General features: G+C 43.7%; 1 protein-coding gene across 1 annotated transcript; it reads right to left on the reverse strand.

Moving 5' to 3' along the window:
* Window positions 1-4,418: 4,418 nt before the first annotated feature.
* On the reverse strand, window positions 4,419-16,736 carry lbh (LBH regulator of WNT signaling pathway). The gene is made up of 3 exons (XM_071902195.2): window positions 16,520-16,736; window positions 10,223-10,325; window positions 4,419-6,746 (listed from the first exon to the last, which is right to left on the reverse strand). Exons 1-3 carry the CDS (start codon window positions 16,546-16,548, stop codon window positions 6,501-6,503), a joined length of 378 nt encoding a protein of 125 aa, XP_071758296.1. The 5' UTR covers window positions 16,549-16,736; the 3' UTR covers window positions 4,419-6,500.
* Between the last annotated feature and the right edge of the window lie 259 nt (window positions 16,737-16,995).

A 16,995-nucleotide genomic window follows, 5' to 3' on the forward strand; every position in this document is an offset into this window, starting at 1 on the left:
TGTGTGTACGTGCCTGTGCACATGCACTATGTGTGTGTGTGTGTGTGTGTGTATGTGTGTGTGTGGTGAATGAGGTAGAGACGGACAGACAGACAGCGTAAAAGAGAGCGTGCACTTAGTCAAACTGGAGACTTTTCCATGACCTGCTCCCTATGGCATGCACTCTATCTGAGAGGCTGAGTGAACTGTATAGCTTTATCAGTATAAACTTCTCAAGGGTCAGCGCATCACTTCAGAGGGAGAAGGAAAGCTTTTCTTTGAAACAAGCTATCATTGTTTCACTTTGGTGCCAGCTCACCTCCAACAGAGAAGTACGTACATCCACACAATTAATGAGTCTTGTCCAAGATAATTCACCAAAAGCAATTTGATCAGGTACACCTAATCACACTTCTTTGAGAAAATGTCAAAGTCCCGTCACGGTAATTTTAAACTGTGGAAAAACATTTTAAAACATGCACCTTTTAAACCTCTCATTTACAATACTGATACAAGAGGAGGTGGGAGGCGGGCCAACTTCAACGTGACTTTTTTTCTCAAGAGAAGGTTAGGAGTGAATTAATAGATAAAGGTAGAGGCCAAAGAACATTTATACACGTTAGACATGCCATTCCACTTATGCTAGTCTATGTGGGAGAGACTGTATGACTTTTTTCGGGCATTGAACACTGTGTTTTTGGTTTATTTTGAATGGAGTCTATTGATAGCACTTTAACGAGTTGTGCTTTGTTGAAAGAAAAAAAACACTCATCTGGTTTGTTGTTTTTAAACATTCTTGCCTCTAATGACCTCTTGTGCTTTTTGGTGGTGGAGCCGGGGAAAAGAGAAAGGGGGTCGCAGGGGTTCAAAGAGGGGACATGGATGATTTAACTCGAGTCTTCTTCCCTTTCACTCCTCACTTCCTCTTTGCATCGACACACATCTCTCTGTCTCACACCTGTAACACAGCATTTCCACTCCAGTCCCTTTTTACTCTATCTCCAACATTGCCTCCTCATTTCTGCGTGTCTGTCTCTGTCCATGTCCCTGTCTGTCTGACCCCCCCACCCCTCCACCCCTCTCTCTCTCTCTCTCTCTCTCTCTTTCCTCCCTTTTTCCATCCTGGTCTCTAGGCAATAAGGATTAGAGTGGCGGGACCATAAGCTGTCTATTTATATCAACAACAGCCTATGGAAGAGCAGCAGCCTGTGGCTTAGCACATTAACACACAAAAGTACATACGAAAGTGGACGCCAATAGACCCCTATTGATCAAAGCTTTAAAAGCTCGAGGACAAGATGGCAGTGTACCCTTACATCACCCTATTAAAACGAGAATGAATCCCAGGGTGCTTAGAGTCATCTGTCCAAATATGTGCTGCGGTTGTGAGTCCAGCAGTTGCATTATGTCTTCCAAGGTTGGTCTGTTGAAGTGCATGTGCAGAGAGCGCTTTGGCAGAGTATTGAGTGTGCTTGACTTTGATTAATTGTGAAGTCGCTGAGGCTTTGTTTTGAATAGCAATCACGGCGTCGTTGTCCTCTATTCTCGGTGGATGTGTCGACTGGGGCTGTGGGATTTTCACATGTCAAACACATTCAGGGAAAGGACAGGTGACAAAAACAAGTTACCTGTCTGTCTTCATGGGGGCTTGATGCCTTTTTGGTGTTTGCAAAAATCACACTTGTTCAATTTTATGCAGGCGAAGTGACACCAAGCGACTTCTCCAGCAGAAGTTTGTGCTGTGCTTGCATTTTATCTTATCTCACCAAGTCTTATCTCAGTTGGCTTACCAAGGGAGACACCAGATCTCAAACCCGTGATTTACCCGTGCTGCAGCGCAGGTACTTCATTTGCTATGCTCTCTCTTTCATGAACCTCCTCCACATCCCTCTTTCCTTCGCTGACTCCTTCACCTTTTTATCCTCCCTCTATCTTCTTCTTGTATGCCTCTCTGCGTATCTTATTCTAGCTCTTCCCTTGTTGACAGTGCCAGATATGTGTCTACACTTGGTGGGCCGTCTCCAGACAGGTTATAAATAACTAGCAGAGTTTTTGCCTCATGTCCTGAGAGCTCTACTTTCTTCTCACACTTGAGGAACCATGGGAAAAGAATCTTTCCCTTACGCACATGGCACTCATAATAACACACACGGTTATACACAAAATCTCTAAGCACATACACCCCTTTGCGAGCTTTGCACAAACACACACACACACACACACACGCGCACACACACACACACACACAGACGCACAGAATGAACCTTAGTGACATACAGTGCTGTTGCAATGCTCAAATAACAAGGTTATAAGAACAGAGGCACTGTTTAAAATGAAATGTTAACTTCCGTTACATAACCTGTACTGTGGGAATGTGGAGTATGTTTCTACAGTCATGTAAGTATGGAAAACTTGCTGAAACAACAGAACGGGATGAACGTCTGGGAGAAGGAGAAATAGAGAGAAAGAACAAGAAAACATCTCACCAAACTGGAGAATGAAAGCAAAATAACGAGAGGGAATGGAAAAAGAGTTCATCGGATAAGCCTTTTTTTCCCCCCCTCGTGACATGCCAGATATGAGTGAGAGGGGTTATGTTGTGGGTGCATGAGGGGGCTGGTCCGGGTGTGAGTGTGTGAGTTTATGTGTGGAGGAGAGAGAGAGGGAGAGAGAGAGAGAGAGAAACAGTGTTGATGTGGACTATAGTTGGGAGTCAGAGAGAATTCAGGGGTTGGCGGGTCAGACTCTGCTGACACACTGGGATCAGCGATGGGATTGTTTCCATTGGAAAGAATTCCAAGAATGAGCTAGAAGAGCTATCAGTGACTTCACTCAGAGGACTCTGACAACAGTTTTAATACATCGCCAGGCACACACGCCGTCACACACATTTAAACATACAGTGTCGCTCGCCAACGATGGTGTGTGAGACACAATCCGTCCCTCGATGTCACCGAGGTACTCTCATCTTATCACTGGCAAAACGAACGCCGTCACCTCTGTTCACCAGCAGGGCGGTTAATGAGCAGATTTACAGTATAAAGCAATGACTTTCATACAAGAGATCCAAATGGTAAAGGGATGGGTTGGAATCTGCAGTGAAGTCAAATCAAACTATAATATGGTTATAAGGCAACATTAGATGTATGCAGATTGATCTCCTGGATCTTAGCTGAGAAACGTGCCAGTTAATCTGAAGAGAACTGTCCTGGTAACGGTACGAAATAGAATCTAAAACATAATTCTTGTACAAATGTAAAAACATGTTGATGAACATGTTTGATGAATTAGCTACATTTGACCTGTTAAGTGTTTACTGTTCCCAGACTCAGTTTTTAGTGCTCTGACAATGACCCAGGGTTGACGGGGCAAAGCAAGCTGTAATTTCTGACTCCCTGGTCCAGACGCTCGCTCTGCAGTCGCCCTCAACCGTTATCAGTCGGTGTGTATTAATAACTCTTTATGCTCCGTTTTTTCCAGGAAGAAGGAAGCAGGATAGAGTGCCAGTGCATTGTTCTCTTTCCAGGAAGTGGCCTTAAGGCCTTCATGGTACCCCCTTGGCCAATCTATGAGGCTCTTGGCCCCCAAAGGCCCTACCACAGCAACTTTGATGGACTCTTCCCGGTACAAGGCAATCAAAGTTGACCTAAGTGGGTCACTAATACAGAGCAGCAAATCACCTGAGAAGTTTCCACTGTAATAGTGATCAGAAAGCTTTGTGTTTATTCCTGTAAATCCCCCAGTTCCCCATTAGTGCTTTTCCACTCAACCACTTTTTATTGGTCTGGTATCATTGTGGTGAGTGTTTATGGGTAAAGCGTGAGGAGTTGCTTCCACAAGCTTTTATACCAATACTATCCTTGATATTTCTGCTACAGTAAAAGCCTCCAAAGGTTTTTAGCTCCCACCAATGTACTCCATATGGTTGGATGGTATTGTTTTGAACATTTTAAATGTGCCATTGTTCTCTGAAGAACTTGGAAATCAAAGCAGAACTGAGCTTTTCAGTGCACAACAGGGTGCAGGAATGAGATTTTGTAACTAGGGGTGAGGTTTGTGTATTTGTGTTTGTGTGGGGCTCGAAGACAGGAAGTAGCATGTGGCCTCCTCTCGGTTCTATATATATTTGAAACATGTATCCTCATTCGTAGAGAGAGAGAGAGAGAGAGTGAGCAAGAGAGAGAGAGATCCTGTATGTAAGAGATGTGAGAGATGCCGAGCAGGAAGTAACACTGCTCATCTCTAACCACTGCAGGTGAAGTGAGTGGGGGAAAAGGGGGGTTTCACAAAAGGGAAAATGAAAGACAACAGAAAAGTAAAGGTCTCTTGAAAACACTGCTTTTGATGCACCGGAGGATTACCCATGTGAAAAGCGCTTTCACCTCATGTCATAAAAATGGCAGTAAACCTTCAAAGTCAAATATTCTCACACAGTTGGATAGCAAATTCAAATGTTTATTTACAGCCTCTGTATTTGTCACAGAGAAAGTGGTCTAAATACAAAAAACAAAACAAAAAAAAAACAAAGAGAAAGATGGCGGCTAATCTCCCTGAGCTTTACAAAAACAATGTGGGACCTGTAGGTGACAGACAGCAGAAACAGAGAGATGTTCTGTACACAGCCCTAATGCCACGTCAAATGGGAAACTACAAAAGAACACAGAGACACATTTCAGACATGTTCATACAACAGCATCTCAGAGAGATCAGATTATGTGTACACAAAAGTTAAATCTTTTCTCCACAAAATGACTCTGACAGTCTCAGTTGTTCCAAGAGGAATAAATGAGTGTAAAGGGGGAAAAAAAGGAACACCCTCAAATTTTGAAATTGCATACAGGCAAAAAACCAAAATGTCATTGTAGAGAGCAGGATCAATGAGCTCTACGCAAATAGCTGACCAACATTACTTTGAAAATCGTACAGATTACAAGGGAAACAAATCCACTTCCCCATAAATATATTTTGTTGGACTCATTTTGAGAAACTAGTTTTATTATGAACCAAGAGTTTAATGTTGCAAAGCACATTTCAAGTTTTTACCCTACCGTATAACACAATATTGTTTCAGATATTGCCTGTATCATTATTTGCGAACTCATTGATCCTACATTGTGTATCCCCTGTGACCTGAATTTGACGGCGTTAAAACTTATGGCTGTTTGTAAAAGAACAGGAAGACTAGATAGGTAGGACGGTGTACAGTTGAGAGCTCATTTCCGTCTTGAATACAAGTTTCTTTGAGAATAAAGTAGACCAAACCCATAGTACAAACAAGATCAAAGCACTACAAGGCCTCGGGGGGTTGGCTCATCGGGAACAAGTATTTACACGTCCTTCATTGCGTCTGTACATAATTTTTTGCCTGGCCTCTCCTTTTTCAAAATCACAATATTCCATCTATTAAAAGTTCTTTCTCTGCTTTCCCCTTTGAACAATAACCTGCTCGCATCACATTTAGTTATGAGCGCTATCGGTTTTACTCTGTGATCTAAATACTGTTCATCATAAGGCTTCTAGGGGGGCAAAGGTGAGGACAGGATCAAAGCATGTGAGTGCCTCAGTGCATAACGAGCCTTTGTACAACGGATTCATCATGTGTTTAGCGTAGCAGGGCATCGACTACCGGTTTATTTTCTTTCACTTTCTCTACTTCTCCAAAATGATTCCAGGTTGTCCTTTTTTAGGTGAAAGCCTGATGTAAGCTAAAAAACACTATGCGTCGTTTAGAGGAATCCTTTACCCTTGTCACAATGCACCAAAATGAACCAAAAACCAAAAGCAAAATCCCAGTGACATTTTACACAAAAACCCCACTTCTCAAAACAGACAAATCTATAGACGGCGATGGAAATCACAATAACTAACATATCAATCCAGAAACTGAACACAGGTATGGACAATACACTGTAGACAATAGTCCCCACGGGTACCACAGCAGTTACATATGCGAGTTTGAAGTCTCTGGGGTCATGACGCCAGCCATTTTGGAGTAAAGAACGGGAGCAGTAGTAACCCCCTGCAGTGTAAGAGCTGTCCATGGAGCACTGAGCTGCCACTGTCCGACGGGACGTCCATTCTGGGCCGAGACACACAAAGAAAGTGTATAAGTGTGCGTGTCTGTTCTTTCCAAGTCTGATTGGGAGGGTGAGAAGTCCAGGAAGATAAATGATTGTGTATTTGTGAGAAAGTGTGTGTGTATGTATGTGTGTGTGTGTGTGTGTGTATGCATGTATTGCTTCTCTTGTAGGAGTGATGCTTTGGTGTCAAAGGAAACGAGATGGCATCACTAGACATTTAACGTGCCTGCCAGTTAGTCTGCTGGAGTGCTGAGGTGCAATATAACCAGTGTGTGTAGGGGCATGGGGGGAGGGAGGGGGAGAGAGAGAGAGAGAGAGAGAAAGAAAGAAAGAAAGAGAGAGAGAGAGAAAGAAAGAAAGAAAGAAAGAAAGAAAGAAAGAAAGAAAGAAAGAGAGAGAGAGAGAGAGAGAGAGGGGCGTACGGGCGTAGCATGTTGGCCTCTAGTGCTGAGAATTCTGCGCTGGCTGTCCATTTTGGATGCTGCCATTATTCTGCTCCTCTTCCTCCTCCTCTTCTTCCTCCTCCTCTTCCTCCTCCTCCTCCTCCTCCCCACAGACCACGTACTCCTCTGGGGGCCAGCGAAGCTCCCCACTCTCAACTTCTCCCTCTGTAGGCTCCACCACAATGGACGGCAGACGGTCTTTCAGCTTACAGCAGCGATCAAAGTCTGAGGGGTCGGGGAATATCTACAAGAGAAGAAGACAAGGGCAAAACATTCTGTTAACCCTAGGAGTTTTAATACAATTTGGTTTCTGAACTGCAGAGCGAGTCGAAGCCAGGAAGGTCAGCCGTCCCAATGATATACCTGCTGTTGCCAACATCCAAGCTACGTGTCTACATAGGTGCTCACCGATAAATGGCAGAAGGGATGGTTACATCAGCGTCTGTCTATTGGTAAATGAGGCATGTCTGGTGAGACTTAAAATGCTGCATCATGTTTAATCTAAATGCTTTGAAAGACACTTGTGCCAAAGCAGCTCCTAGCTGCTTACAAACTTATCCAACACCGCATCACCCACTAGTCAGAAGATTACACAAGAGCATAATCATAGCATTGCAAATCAACAGTAAGTTGGAAATGCACAAGAAAACCGGTTTGTAGACATGGCAACTGCTATGGTAAGTTAGACAGAAACAGGTGGAAGGTTTGTTGGGACATGCTTTAAATAATAAATAAACAACCCATAAATCAACCACCCTCATAATAGTCAGCATTTGGCTTGAAATACTTTATACCCATGTGGAGATGGATTCGCAAAAAAATCGTAGTGGAAAGAACATAAAATAGGCTGAGTATCTGCAAATCCAGCCAGATAGAGCTTGGTATAAACGCAGCTTGCCACACTCAAATGTTTGGAACTGAACTGAAGGGCATGAGAGACATTCTGACAAGAAAGATTACATGCATTCCCTGTCCTGGCAAGATTGGACATCAACCTCCGACTTTCTCTGTTCTCAGGAACCAGAGAAATGGCCCGGGGGAAAAAGCCTGCCACTCCTGGTCCAAGAACAGCATTTTTTGCTGTTGTTTGGATAAAGTGGAAGAATATTTTTAGACCTGCATATTTCACTCCGAGACATTGGAGGGGGAAAGCGATGTCGCTGTCTGGGCAAAGAGCCCAGTGGAAAGAAAGCATTAGATGAGGCAGGAGAGAGACGGAGACGGGGAGAGGGGAAGAGAGCGAGGGGATCCAGCTGTGGCCAAGTCTCCACGAATTCCATAGGAGAGGGATGAGAAGGGAGGAAAAAGACAAAATGCTTTAAAACATGCCTTGCGAGTGTGAGAATGTGTCAGGTTTTGAAATCATGTATGTGTGGGCAGGCAGCTTATGCATTCTCTGAAAACAGCTGCGTATAGAACCATTCAAGAGGTGTGATTATGTGTGTGTGAGTGCGTCTGTGTTCGTGTGGCGGCCGGGTATATCTGCATTTCCTGCCTGCGTTGCCAGTCCTCGCTGTGCGTCAGCACCGAGGGGAGTTAGGCAGCGAGTGACCTTGCCACTGGACCCCTAGCTAACACATGTCATAGCTTGTTTCACTTCCAGGGGCAGGAAACGACGACACATCGTGAGCGAGGCACAATGCTGGCTATTTTAGGTTCCTGTGGGGCGGGGGAGGTGGGCGCAAGCTGTAAGCCTGAATCATGACAGTTTATTGAGTTTATTGAGGCAATTCAGGCCTCAGTGACTCCATTTACTCCTCCATTATGTAGGTCTAACATCTACCGCAATACCATGTATAGGTGCAGCTGGCGTTTGAGTGATGGTCGCGGTTTGGATCAAAGCCACCGGCATCCACAGTGGAGGAAGTGACTGGCGGTAATGTCACTGCTTCATGTGTCACTTCGCCAAGGACTGGCGGGGACCTTGGGCAAAAAGCCCGAGATGAGGAATCATAGAGAGGAGATGGGAAGTGGAGAGGAAGTGGCACATTGGCACCCTCCGTTTCTCCCGTTTCCCCCTCATCCACCTCTCCCATCCTCTTAGACAGACTCACAGCTGCGTGTGAGCTGTGGAGAGAGGAAGCCCACCTTTTCCTATGGGTCAGTCCACATCCTCTCAGAGGCAACTTCTGCATACAGCAGAGCATGAGCAGCCTATGGTAGCACGTTTTTAAAATATACCGTATTGCTTGCCTTTAATACAAATTGACAAAATGATTTTGTTTATTTTGACTCCTGCAGCAGGTAGGGGCGAACTTGCTCAAGGATATTTCAGGTCCAGTTCAAACCCTGGTCCTCCTAACCACTAGGCCGCTGGTTCTCAACGTGGGGATTGGGGACCACCAGGGGTCCTTGCGGGGGTTCCAGGGGGTCCCCAGAAAATTGCTGAATTGTTAAACTTCACCATTATTTCATTTTTAAGAAGTTAACACAATTAGAGAATGTAGAAGAATGACTATTTTGGTCATGGTTTCACTGTTATCTCTCTACCTACAATACAGATAGTCATGGAATTCTGGACAAAATCATATCCAACAATAAAAATATTCTCAGATTTGGGTCCAAGAGAAAAAATCTCATCAAATGGGGGTCCGTGACCTTAATGTGGACTAAATTAGGGGTCCTTGATATGAAAAAGGTTGAGACTCACTGCACTAGGCCATTCTCCTGCCCAAAATCAACAGTTTTGATTCAATCAATCTTTGTTTTTCTACAGTAAATGGTTTACAGTATAGTAAATGGTTTGGAGTATTAATATATTAACACTATTATTAGTAGTATTATATTACCCTATGTACAAATATTAGGCTAAGAATACCAAGCAACTTAACTCACAATAGCCTGGCTATGTAAATAGGTTTGTTTCCAAGATGGCCCTATTGAGTTGACAATAAAACAAAGCCGCTGGAAACAACTTGTCAAGACCACCTGATGGCTTGCTACTGATCTCTCTGCGTCTGCATGGTTTATTTTTGCGGCAGACCACAGTAAACCATACAGGATTCCCAGAACATACATTTCCTTTGCATGTTTAAAGTTGTGTGGTCAACAATAACCTACAAACCCCTTTACTGCTCATATCCTCCAGAGAAATAGAGCATGCTCCATTTTGCTGTGATATTACTGTAGCATTGTAATTCCACAGCAGTCAGTATATAGTTGCATTTAAAATGGCAGGTGGGCGTTCTCACTTAATAACCAATCATACTTATCAGACAGATCAGTAAATATTCTAGATGCCATTACACTTCAGTGACAAAATAATTGCTGCAATCTCATTAGCCTCACAAAAGTCTTGCTTACATAACAAACTAAAATAGAAGTGATGATTAGGTCTTGTCATACAAAAACAAACCAGCCTGGCCCAGGGTTGTGTGGGGTTACCAGGTTAAGAGCTGCGCTGGAACAGAAAGTCCTACTTTAATACCAACCTCTCCCTCAAAACCCTAGAACATATTGCTCATATGTTATTCTCTAGTGTTGTATTTTTTTTTTGACGTCCTGATTCTCCACCATTCCATCCTAAATATAGACCCCGTTCACAAATCACAAATGGAAATGTAGTGGCAGCTCCCGCCTGTCCATGCTGACGTCAATTCAGTACATAATTAATGGATGAAGACGGGTACAAACGGCCATGCCATATAAGACTGAAAGGGTTGAGAATTGGGACGGATGCAGTGTTTCGCAGGTGTGTGTGTGTGTGTGTGTGTGTTCTACCTGGAAGGAGAGCCTGTCCTTGCTTGGGCTGAGCCTCATGTCCTCCATGGGGGTGCTGTTGATCATCACCTCAGTCATATCTCGGCTGGGCACAAACACTGGGCTGCAGGGTCAAAAGAAGAAAAGAAATGGGAGGTTATACAGCAACTATGACCATACACTTATTATACATCATGCTGATACTGTCACTGCTCCATATGGCAACCTGATCAGGACCAAAAAAACGAAGAAAAAACCTCAATTCAATCACTAAACAGCAGAACTTCAGTGTGTGTTGACCTGACATCCCAAGAGAAAACTCAAAGCTACACCAAAGCCTTCTTAACATTAAAAGGTCAATAGTACTGATTCACATATAAAGCCCATATTATATCCATCTTTCCTTTATCAAAGTTTTTAATATTTTATGTTTGGTACCTATTTGTGCAGACAGAGCATATGAAATCATGGGAAAATGTGCTAGAAGACACTCAATCTGGTTGTATGTGGTCAGGACAAATAGATAGCCTACTAAACATCTTGATAATGGAAAGACCTGGCAATGTTGAGAGATAAGGCAAAAACACCTATCAAGACAAGAATGACAGATGACCCATATATGTACAGACACTACCTCTATACACACACACACACACACACACACACACAGTCGTTAAAGTCTTCTCTGCACACGTTCGACTGTTTTGTTTTTACTGGGCCTGCCTTGACCACAACACGGCATCCAGTCCATGCCCCACTGCGCTATTGCACTGCAAAACTGCACAAGTCATGATGTGGTTTGCATAAGGTGGCCGTGTCTAAATACAGGATGATGTGCTCTTGCACTAGCAGCGAGGGAACACACTCATTGTGAGAGTGCGCTGTGGGCGTGCAGTGGTATTTGACTGGGGCGGAACCCAATGCACTCAGTTCCATCAAAGCTTGGCCAAACTTTCCATTTTAGATGAAAGTAACGAGAGCTTGTTTATCTATGTTTAGCGCATTCACTGTCCAGCACGTCGTAGTAAAGCTTAAAAAAAATGACTTGAAGCAAGTCTCAGGGCCGGCATAGACGCTGCCTTGAGACAAGATGCCTAGCGGCCTTCTCACGCTCTCTATTTAAAGCCTGGTGCCTGGTGGTCAGCGGCCACAGGCTTGTGGTCAGTGTGGTCACCAGCCATATAGGACAAAGAAAACAGAACATGACAAGCAGCTCACTTACATAGTCGCATTATCTGATTCTACAGTCATGTTTTTTGGGGGAGAAATGTGTGGGCTGTGCTTGACCTACTTTGAATCTTAAATAAAAATGTTTATTTTTGGAGACAGCAGATTGGTGAACAATTTCAGCGCGCAAGTGATTAACAAAATGGTTTAGAAAGGAACCGTGATTATGTAAAAGATTTGTTACTCTGAAGTAATTTCACCACAGTCTCATTCATCTAAAACCCCTCTTGCTTAAAAGTTAAGTGTACTCGATACATTTGCAAAATGAAAAACTTTAACAACCCCGTATTCAGTGTTTGATAAGGCATGCAAAGACAAACACATGAAATACCCTTCATGTAACCACAGTGGCAAACCCTGTATCACTTTCAGTTTGCAAATCGTCTGCCAGTGCAGCATGAAACATATTCACCATTAGAAATTCACTCTTTGTTTCCATTCATGAGTCATACAATAACTCATTCTACTGAGAATCCTCTCTCTGTCACGATGTCTGGATGTCTCCATGTTTACTTGCAAGTGAATTCATCATAAAATGGAATTAATATGAATATATTTATTGTTGACAAATGTTTTCTCCCCACACACTGTCAACATGACACTATCCACTTGTAAGCATAACTGAAACTGTTGTGGACAAAACAAATAAACTGGGAATAAATAAATAAATTAGAAATGAGGTTTCAATTCGGTCTCAAATTCAGGCTAAAGACAAAAAAACGGAGGCTCAGCCATTATTCAGTGGGGATTAGGCCCCAGATTAAATCTTTAAACTCCCGTAAATCCAATAATTTCAGATAAAGCCCCCGGGATGTTAATTTTTTTTCCAACATGTCAGCTGCATCTAGAACCTTTTGAACCAGTGTTATCACATTGGTGATGTGTTGAGGTATATATATTTTTTCAGAAACAGACAAATACTGTATATATACACACACACACACACACACACACACACACACACACACACACACACACACACACACACACACACACCTAGATCTACAGTCTTTATCTACTTGTAAAGAGTAGGCACTAAATTGTCAGCACAGCAGTTGCAATTTATGTTATCCCAAACATGAACGTGGTAAACAAACCTTTTCTTATCGAGCTGTTTATTCATAATAAGCTTCCTGATACTACTCAGAGTTTATAGGAAAATTAAAAAAAACAAAAACATGTCAGACGTCACTGGGTCTAGATTTCATTATATTTTAATCTAATCTATCTAATCTTAATCTATCCATTTGAAGCTATATTATGTATATTTGTATGTTTTTCTGAGTGTTTTATCTGTATGTTTTATTGGTGCGTTTTATTTTGTGTTGATTAAAGCATGTTTTTAATGTAAGACTCTTGGAAGAGAAGCCCATCTGGGCCATTATTATCTTAATAAAAAAATCAAATCAAGTCTACTCAATCGGAAGCAGAATAAAAATAATATGTTTATCCAGAGGAGGAGAGCATTGCATGACATGAGTCAATAATCACAGCAGGGTGTCATTAAACCCTGAAGCAATGGCAACTGCCATTTTATCAATCAGTTTTTCCAGTCCTAAATTTACACAAACCCCTTGTCGCCTTACATGAGGAAACACTGACATCACAGCAGAGGGGATGCTTAGGGTGGATGGTTGATTTAAAAATGTGAGACTCGAAAAGCTTCTGGTTGAATCATCCTAAACCTTCACTGCACTAGTCGGATGACACTTGCTTGGCCAAAACAATAGCCGGATATCTAAAAATAAAAAAAGGAGTCTTGAAGGATATGCAAGGTTTAACATGGAAAAAATAATGTCAGCTGAGGCTGCTCTTGAACTTATTTCATCCTTGAGTGGGGTGCAGAGGAGGGTGAGGCAGACAAGCAAAAAGCAGGGGAGGAGGGGGATGGAGGGACGAACACGGAGCGGTGACAGTGAAGACCTGAGCAGAGGAGAGGAGGAGAGAGGGAGGGAGGGAAGAAAGATAAACACTCGGGCCTTGCCAGTCATATTTCTGTTCGGGGATCGTATAAACATCCTGCTCGGCTAAGAATAACAGAACATCGGCCTAATAAAACATAAAGGGGCACAATGAGAAGGAAGTGGGGGTGCACAAGTAACAAGTTAACCTGGGAGGGAACAAACATACATGCATACCGGTCACATCTATTACTGCTTTAAGTGTCAAGCGAGGCTGAACAATGTGTCCCTTTCTCAAAGTGGGATACTTTCTTCCTAGAGAGGACACGTTAAGTGTTCTATAAGCAACCAAACCTTAAATGTATGACATTAGATCAGTACGGACCAATCGCCTATAGCCTAGAAGACACATATGACAATTATGAATGTGCAGTGGATCCCACAATACACAGCACACTTCAACATAGCCAGGTTGACTATAACCAAGCAACAAGACACGCATCCTAAGGCAAATAGTTTCAATACAGCGCTCTTCCGCCGTCTTCGTGTGTCTATCGGCACGACATAACTATCAGTAAGCCTCTTTACCTCTTGACCCAGAGATCACGCACACCTAGTCCTGCCAGCTTCCTAATGCCGGTCCCAGCCAGGACCCAGATGGACCGCAGGTTATTGGCACAAGACAACCTCAGTCGTGCGCCATGTGTCCAGAACACCACACAAATCAAAAGGATTACCGGGGTTGACATACATGCGGTATTTTTTAAAAGACACAGTCGTATGAAGTCGAAATTCATAATTAAACGCCCTTTGCAGTGCATTTCTGAAGCCCTATGTACTTCGTGTCAGAGACGACGCCTCCCCTCCTCTACTCCACGTGAGGACACTGTAATGATGATGACTTCCAATAACCCTGTGGATGGATGCCATGGATGCTGCAGCCAAGTGACACAGTTTATTCCACTGGTTTTGTCTCCTGGAAGGGTGGAAAAATGCACTGACCCAGTGACAAATGGAAGTGGAGACATTGTGTGTTCAGCAATTTTGCTTCGAAAGAATACCAACCCTACATCCTATTAGGGGCCATATTCCTAATATCCCTGCTTTAAGCTATAGCATTTCATATGATCAGTCGGGGACGGTGACATGTTAATGGGGATAATGGTTTGGAGATGAGTAAAGCTATTTGTCACACCGGCCTCACACGTTCATCTGTGTGGAATCGTTCTATTGAGGGTGTCCATAGACCGCCACTCTTAGTACAAAATGTTAAGCGCGACACAAAGCATCCAAGCGTATTTAAACCCATGGTCCTCCACCAGTCTCCAGACTATAAAAAGACCCAGATCATGAATGCTCCTTGGGTTTGTGTGCCTGTCCCGTAGCGGTGCTGACAGGAACCCAAGTGATCTCCCCAACAATCTCGCCACACAACGCACAAGACGGGATATTACGTCTTGCATTGTCCACATTGTTTCCCCTGTGCCACCCCACCACCACCCCCCAATTCTTGCTACGCGCGTCATAAATCTCAGCCGGTGTGGCGACCGGGCAAAGCTGCTGCCATTCCATGCCAACGCTGAGCTGCCCGCCAGCCAAGTCACACACAACTCCGGAGGTGTGCGTGTGTGGTGGTGGTGGTGGTGGTGGGGGGGCTGTGTAAGACCCCCAGGACTGTGTGGGAATGAATGGGTTGCATCCAGACTGCTGTGGATTGAATCTGCCGCTGAATACACACATCAAAAAGGTCAGGTTACCACTCCAGTGCCTGATGGTAAAGTTACTCATACAGAATGAGGAGGGGGAAACTTTATTGATCCCGTTTCGGGCCACTTAAACCCAAGCTGTGGATATACACTACAGGTTAGGAAGAGGATAATGCCATGCCCTCTTTTGGTGAAAACAAGCTTCTGCTGTCAAGTGTTGCAATGAGAACAACAAGGCCTTCCTGTTCACATATAGGTACAAAGCAGCTGCGCAAGACATTCAAAACACAGCCGTGATTGGCAGCATGCAAGTCCATTTCATACGATTCTCAAATGTTTCTCGTCTTTGAAATAAAATCAGCCCTGAAGTAATGGGGAAAGTCTGGCTAGGGGGCAGAGAAGGGGTTTTCCACGCACTATGGCACTCTATCTTTACAGAACAGAGAAGCAGAGGCCTAGTGTAAGCAGCAGCGGAGAGAGAGCAGAGTGTGGTTACAGTAAAGAGGTCGGGTCTGAACTTCCTGGTACAGACTGCCAGAGGCCTGCCGAGGTTTGAACAGAGAAGCAAAACAATGTTTCAAAGTGACTTGCATATCCTCTCTACAGACAGGAGAAACATTCTTGACAGACAAGAGTACTAAATGGAGGAAATAAAATAAAATAAACACCCACTCGCTATGCTGACTGTCAAGAAGTCAAGTAAATCAAGGTGTCAGTATTGATTGGCAATGGTAATGGGGCAAAACAGCTCAGATTACAGTAACGGATATAGAGAGAGTATATCCATCCATTTGCAGTGCACCTGCAGCACTAAACAGCAGTGGATGAAAACCACTGTCTGCTCGACTCAACTGTGCAAATTCCCCTCATGAGGCTCAAGGAGAGCGCAGAGTTATGTGCTTCATGGTCCAAGAAAGGCCCTGAAAAGTGGATTAAAGTGCATTTTATCCCTAAATAGAGACAAGCTCAAAATGAAGCAGAAATGAAGCAGACGACCCCCCCCCTCCCCAAACACCACACACACACACACACACACACACACACACACACACACACACACACTCCATCTCTTCCTCTCAAAAGGTGTTCATCCTGACCTTTCTGAATTGGAGCTGCAAAAAAATCTGCAAAATTAGGAGAGACCTCAAGGCTTTTCTTTCTAATTGGTTAGGGCTGTGTGACCTTTTCAATTTCACAGGCAACACCCCAGCAAAAAACAAAACTCAAAAGGAAACAATAGTGGGTGTAAGCAATAAGGTAATCAAAGTTATTCTGGGGGAACTTATCACCAGGCAAAATTAAATGCATCTGTTTGCTTGATTTGCTGGTAGTTATTTCGTTGTATGTCAAGTGCAACGCCAACTATTGCTTAAAATAATTTCTACTCAGAGTGAACACGCCCCCAGGAAAAGCACAAAGCATGCAAAACACACAGGTACAACGAACAGGGTGAAACTCAAAGCCGAAAAGGTGCGAGTACTCACCAGTATATCTGCGGGGAATACACAGACATGAATTCACACCTGCTGTCTATTCTGGCGATTAGGGAATCTTCTCAGAGACCAACTTGTCTTCTTTATGTTTTTTTTTGTTTTGTTTTTGTTTGTTTGTTTCCTCCAAGGCGGGACAGGCACGCGCGGGCAAACCGAAAGTGACAGTGTGAGAAAGACTGACAGACTGCGAGCAAAATGCAGCGCTGTAATTTGGTGCTGTCTGATCAGTGAGACAGTTGTGTTGAGTATTTATGTGAGGGGGCGTGGACTTGTGTCGAAAGAGACACACCCCTCTCTCCACCCGGGCCAGAAATCTTCAATGGCAGCTTATTACCAGCGGGAGCCAATCAGAGGACAGGTGTCTCGCGCCCCCCCCCGGTGACGGCAGCAACGACCGAACCCTCTTCTCATTGGGAATGGACAAGATACCGCAGGATGCTATTGATTTGTAGTCGCCAAGGCAACAA

The sequence above is a fragment of the Centroberyx gerrardi genome, chromosome 17, assembly GCF_048128805.1.
Source record: "Centroberyx gerrardi isolate f3 chromosome 17, fCenGer3.hap1.cur.20231027, whole genome shotgun sequence".
NCBI lineage: Eukaryota > Metazoa > Chordata > Actinopteri > Beryciformes > Berycidae > Centroberyx > Centroberyx gerrardi.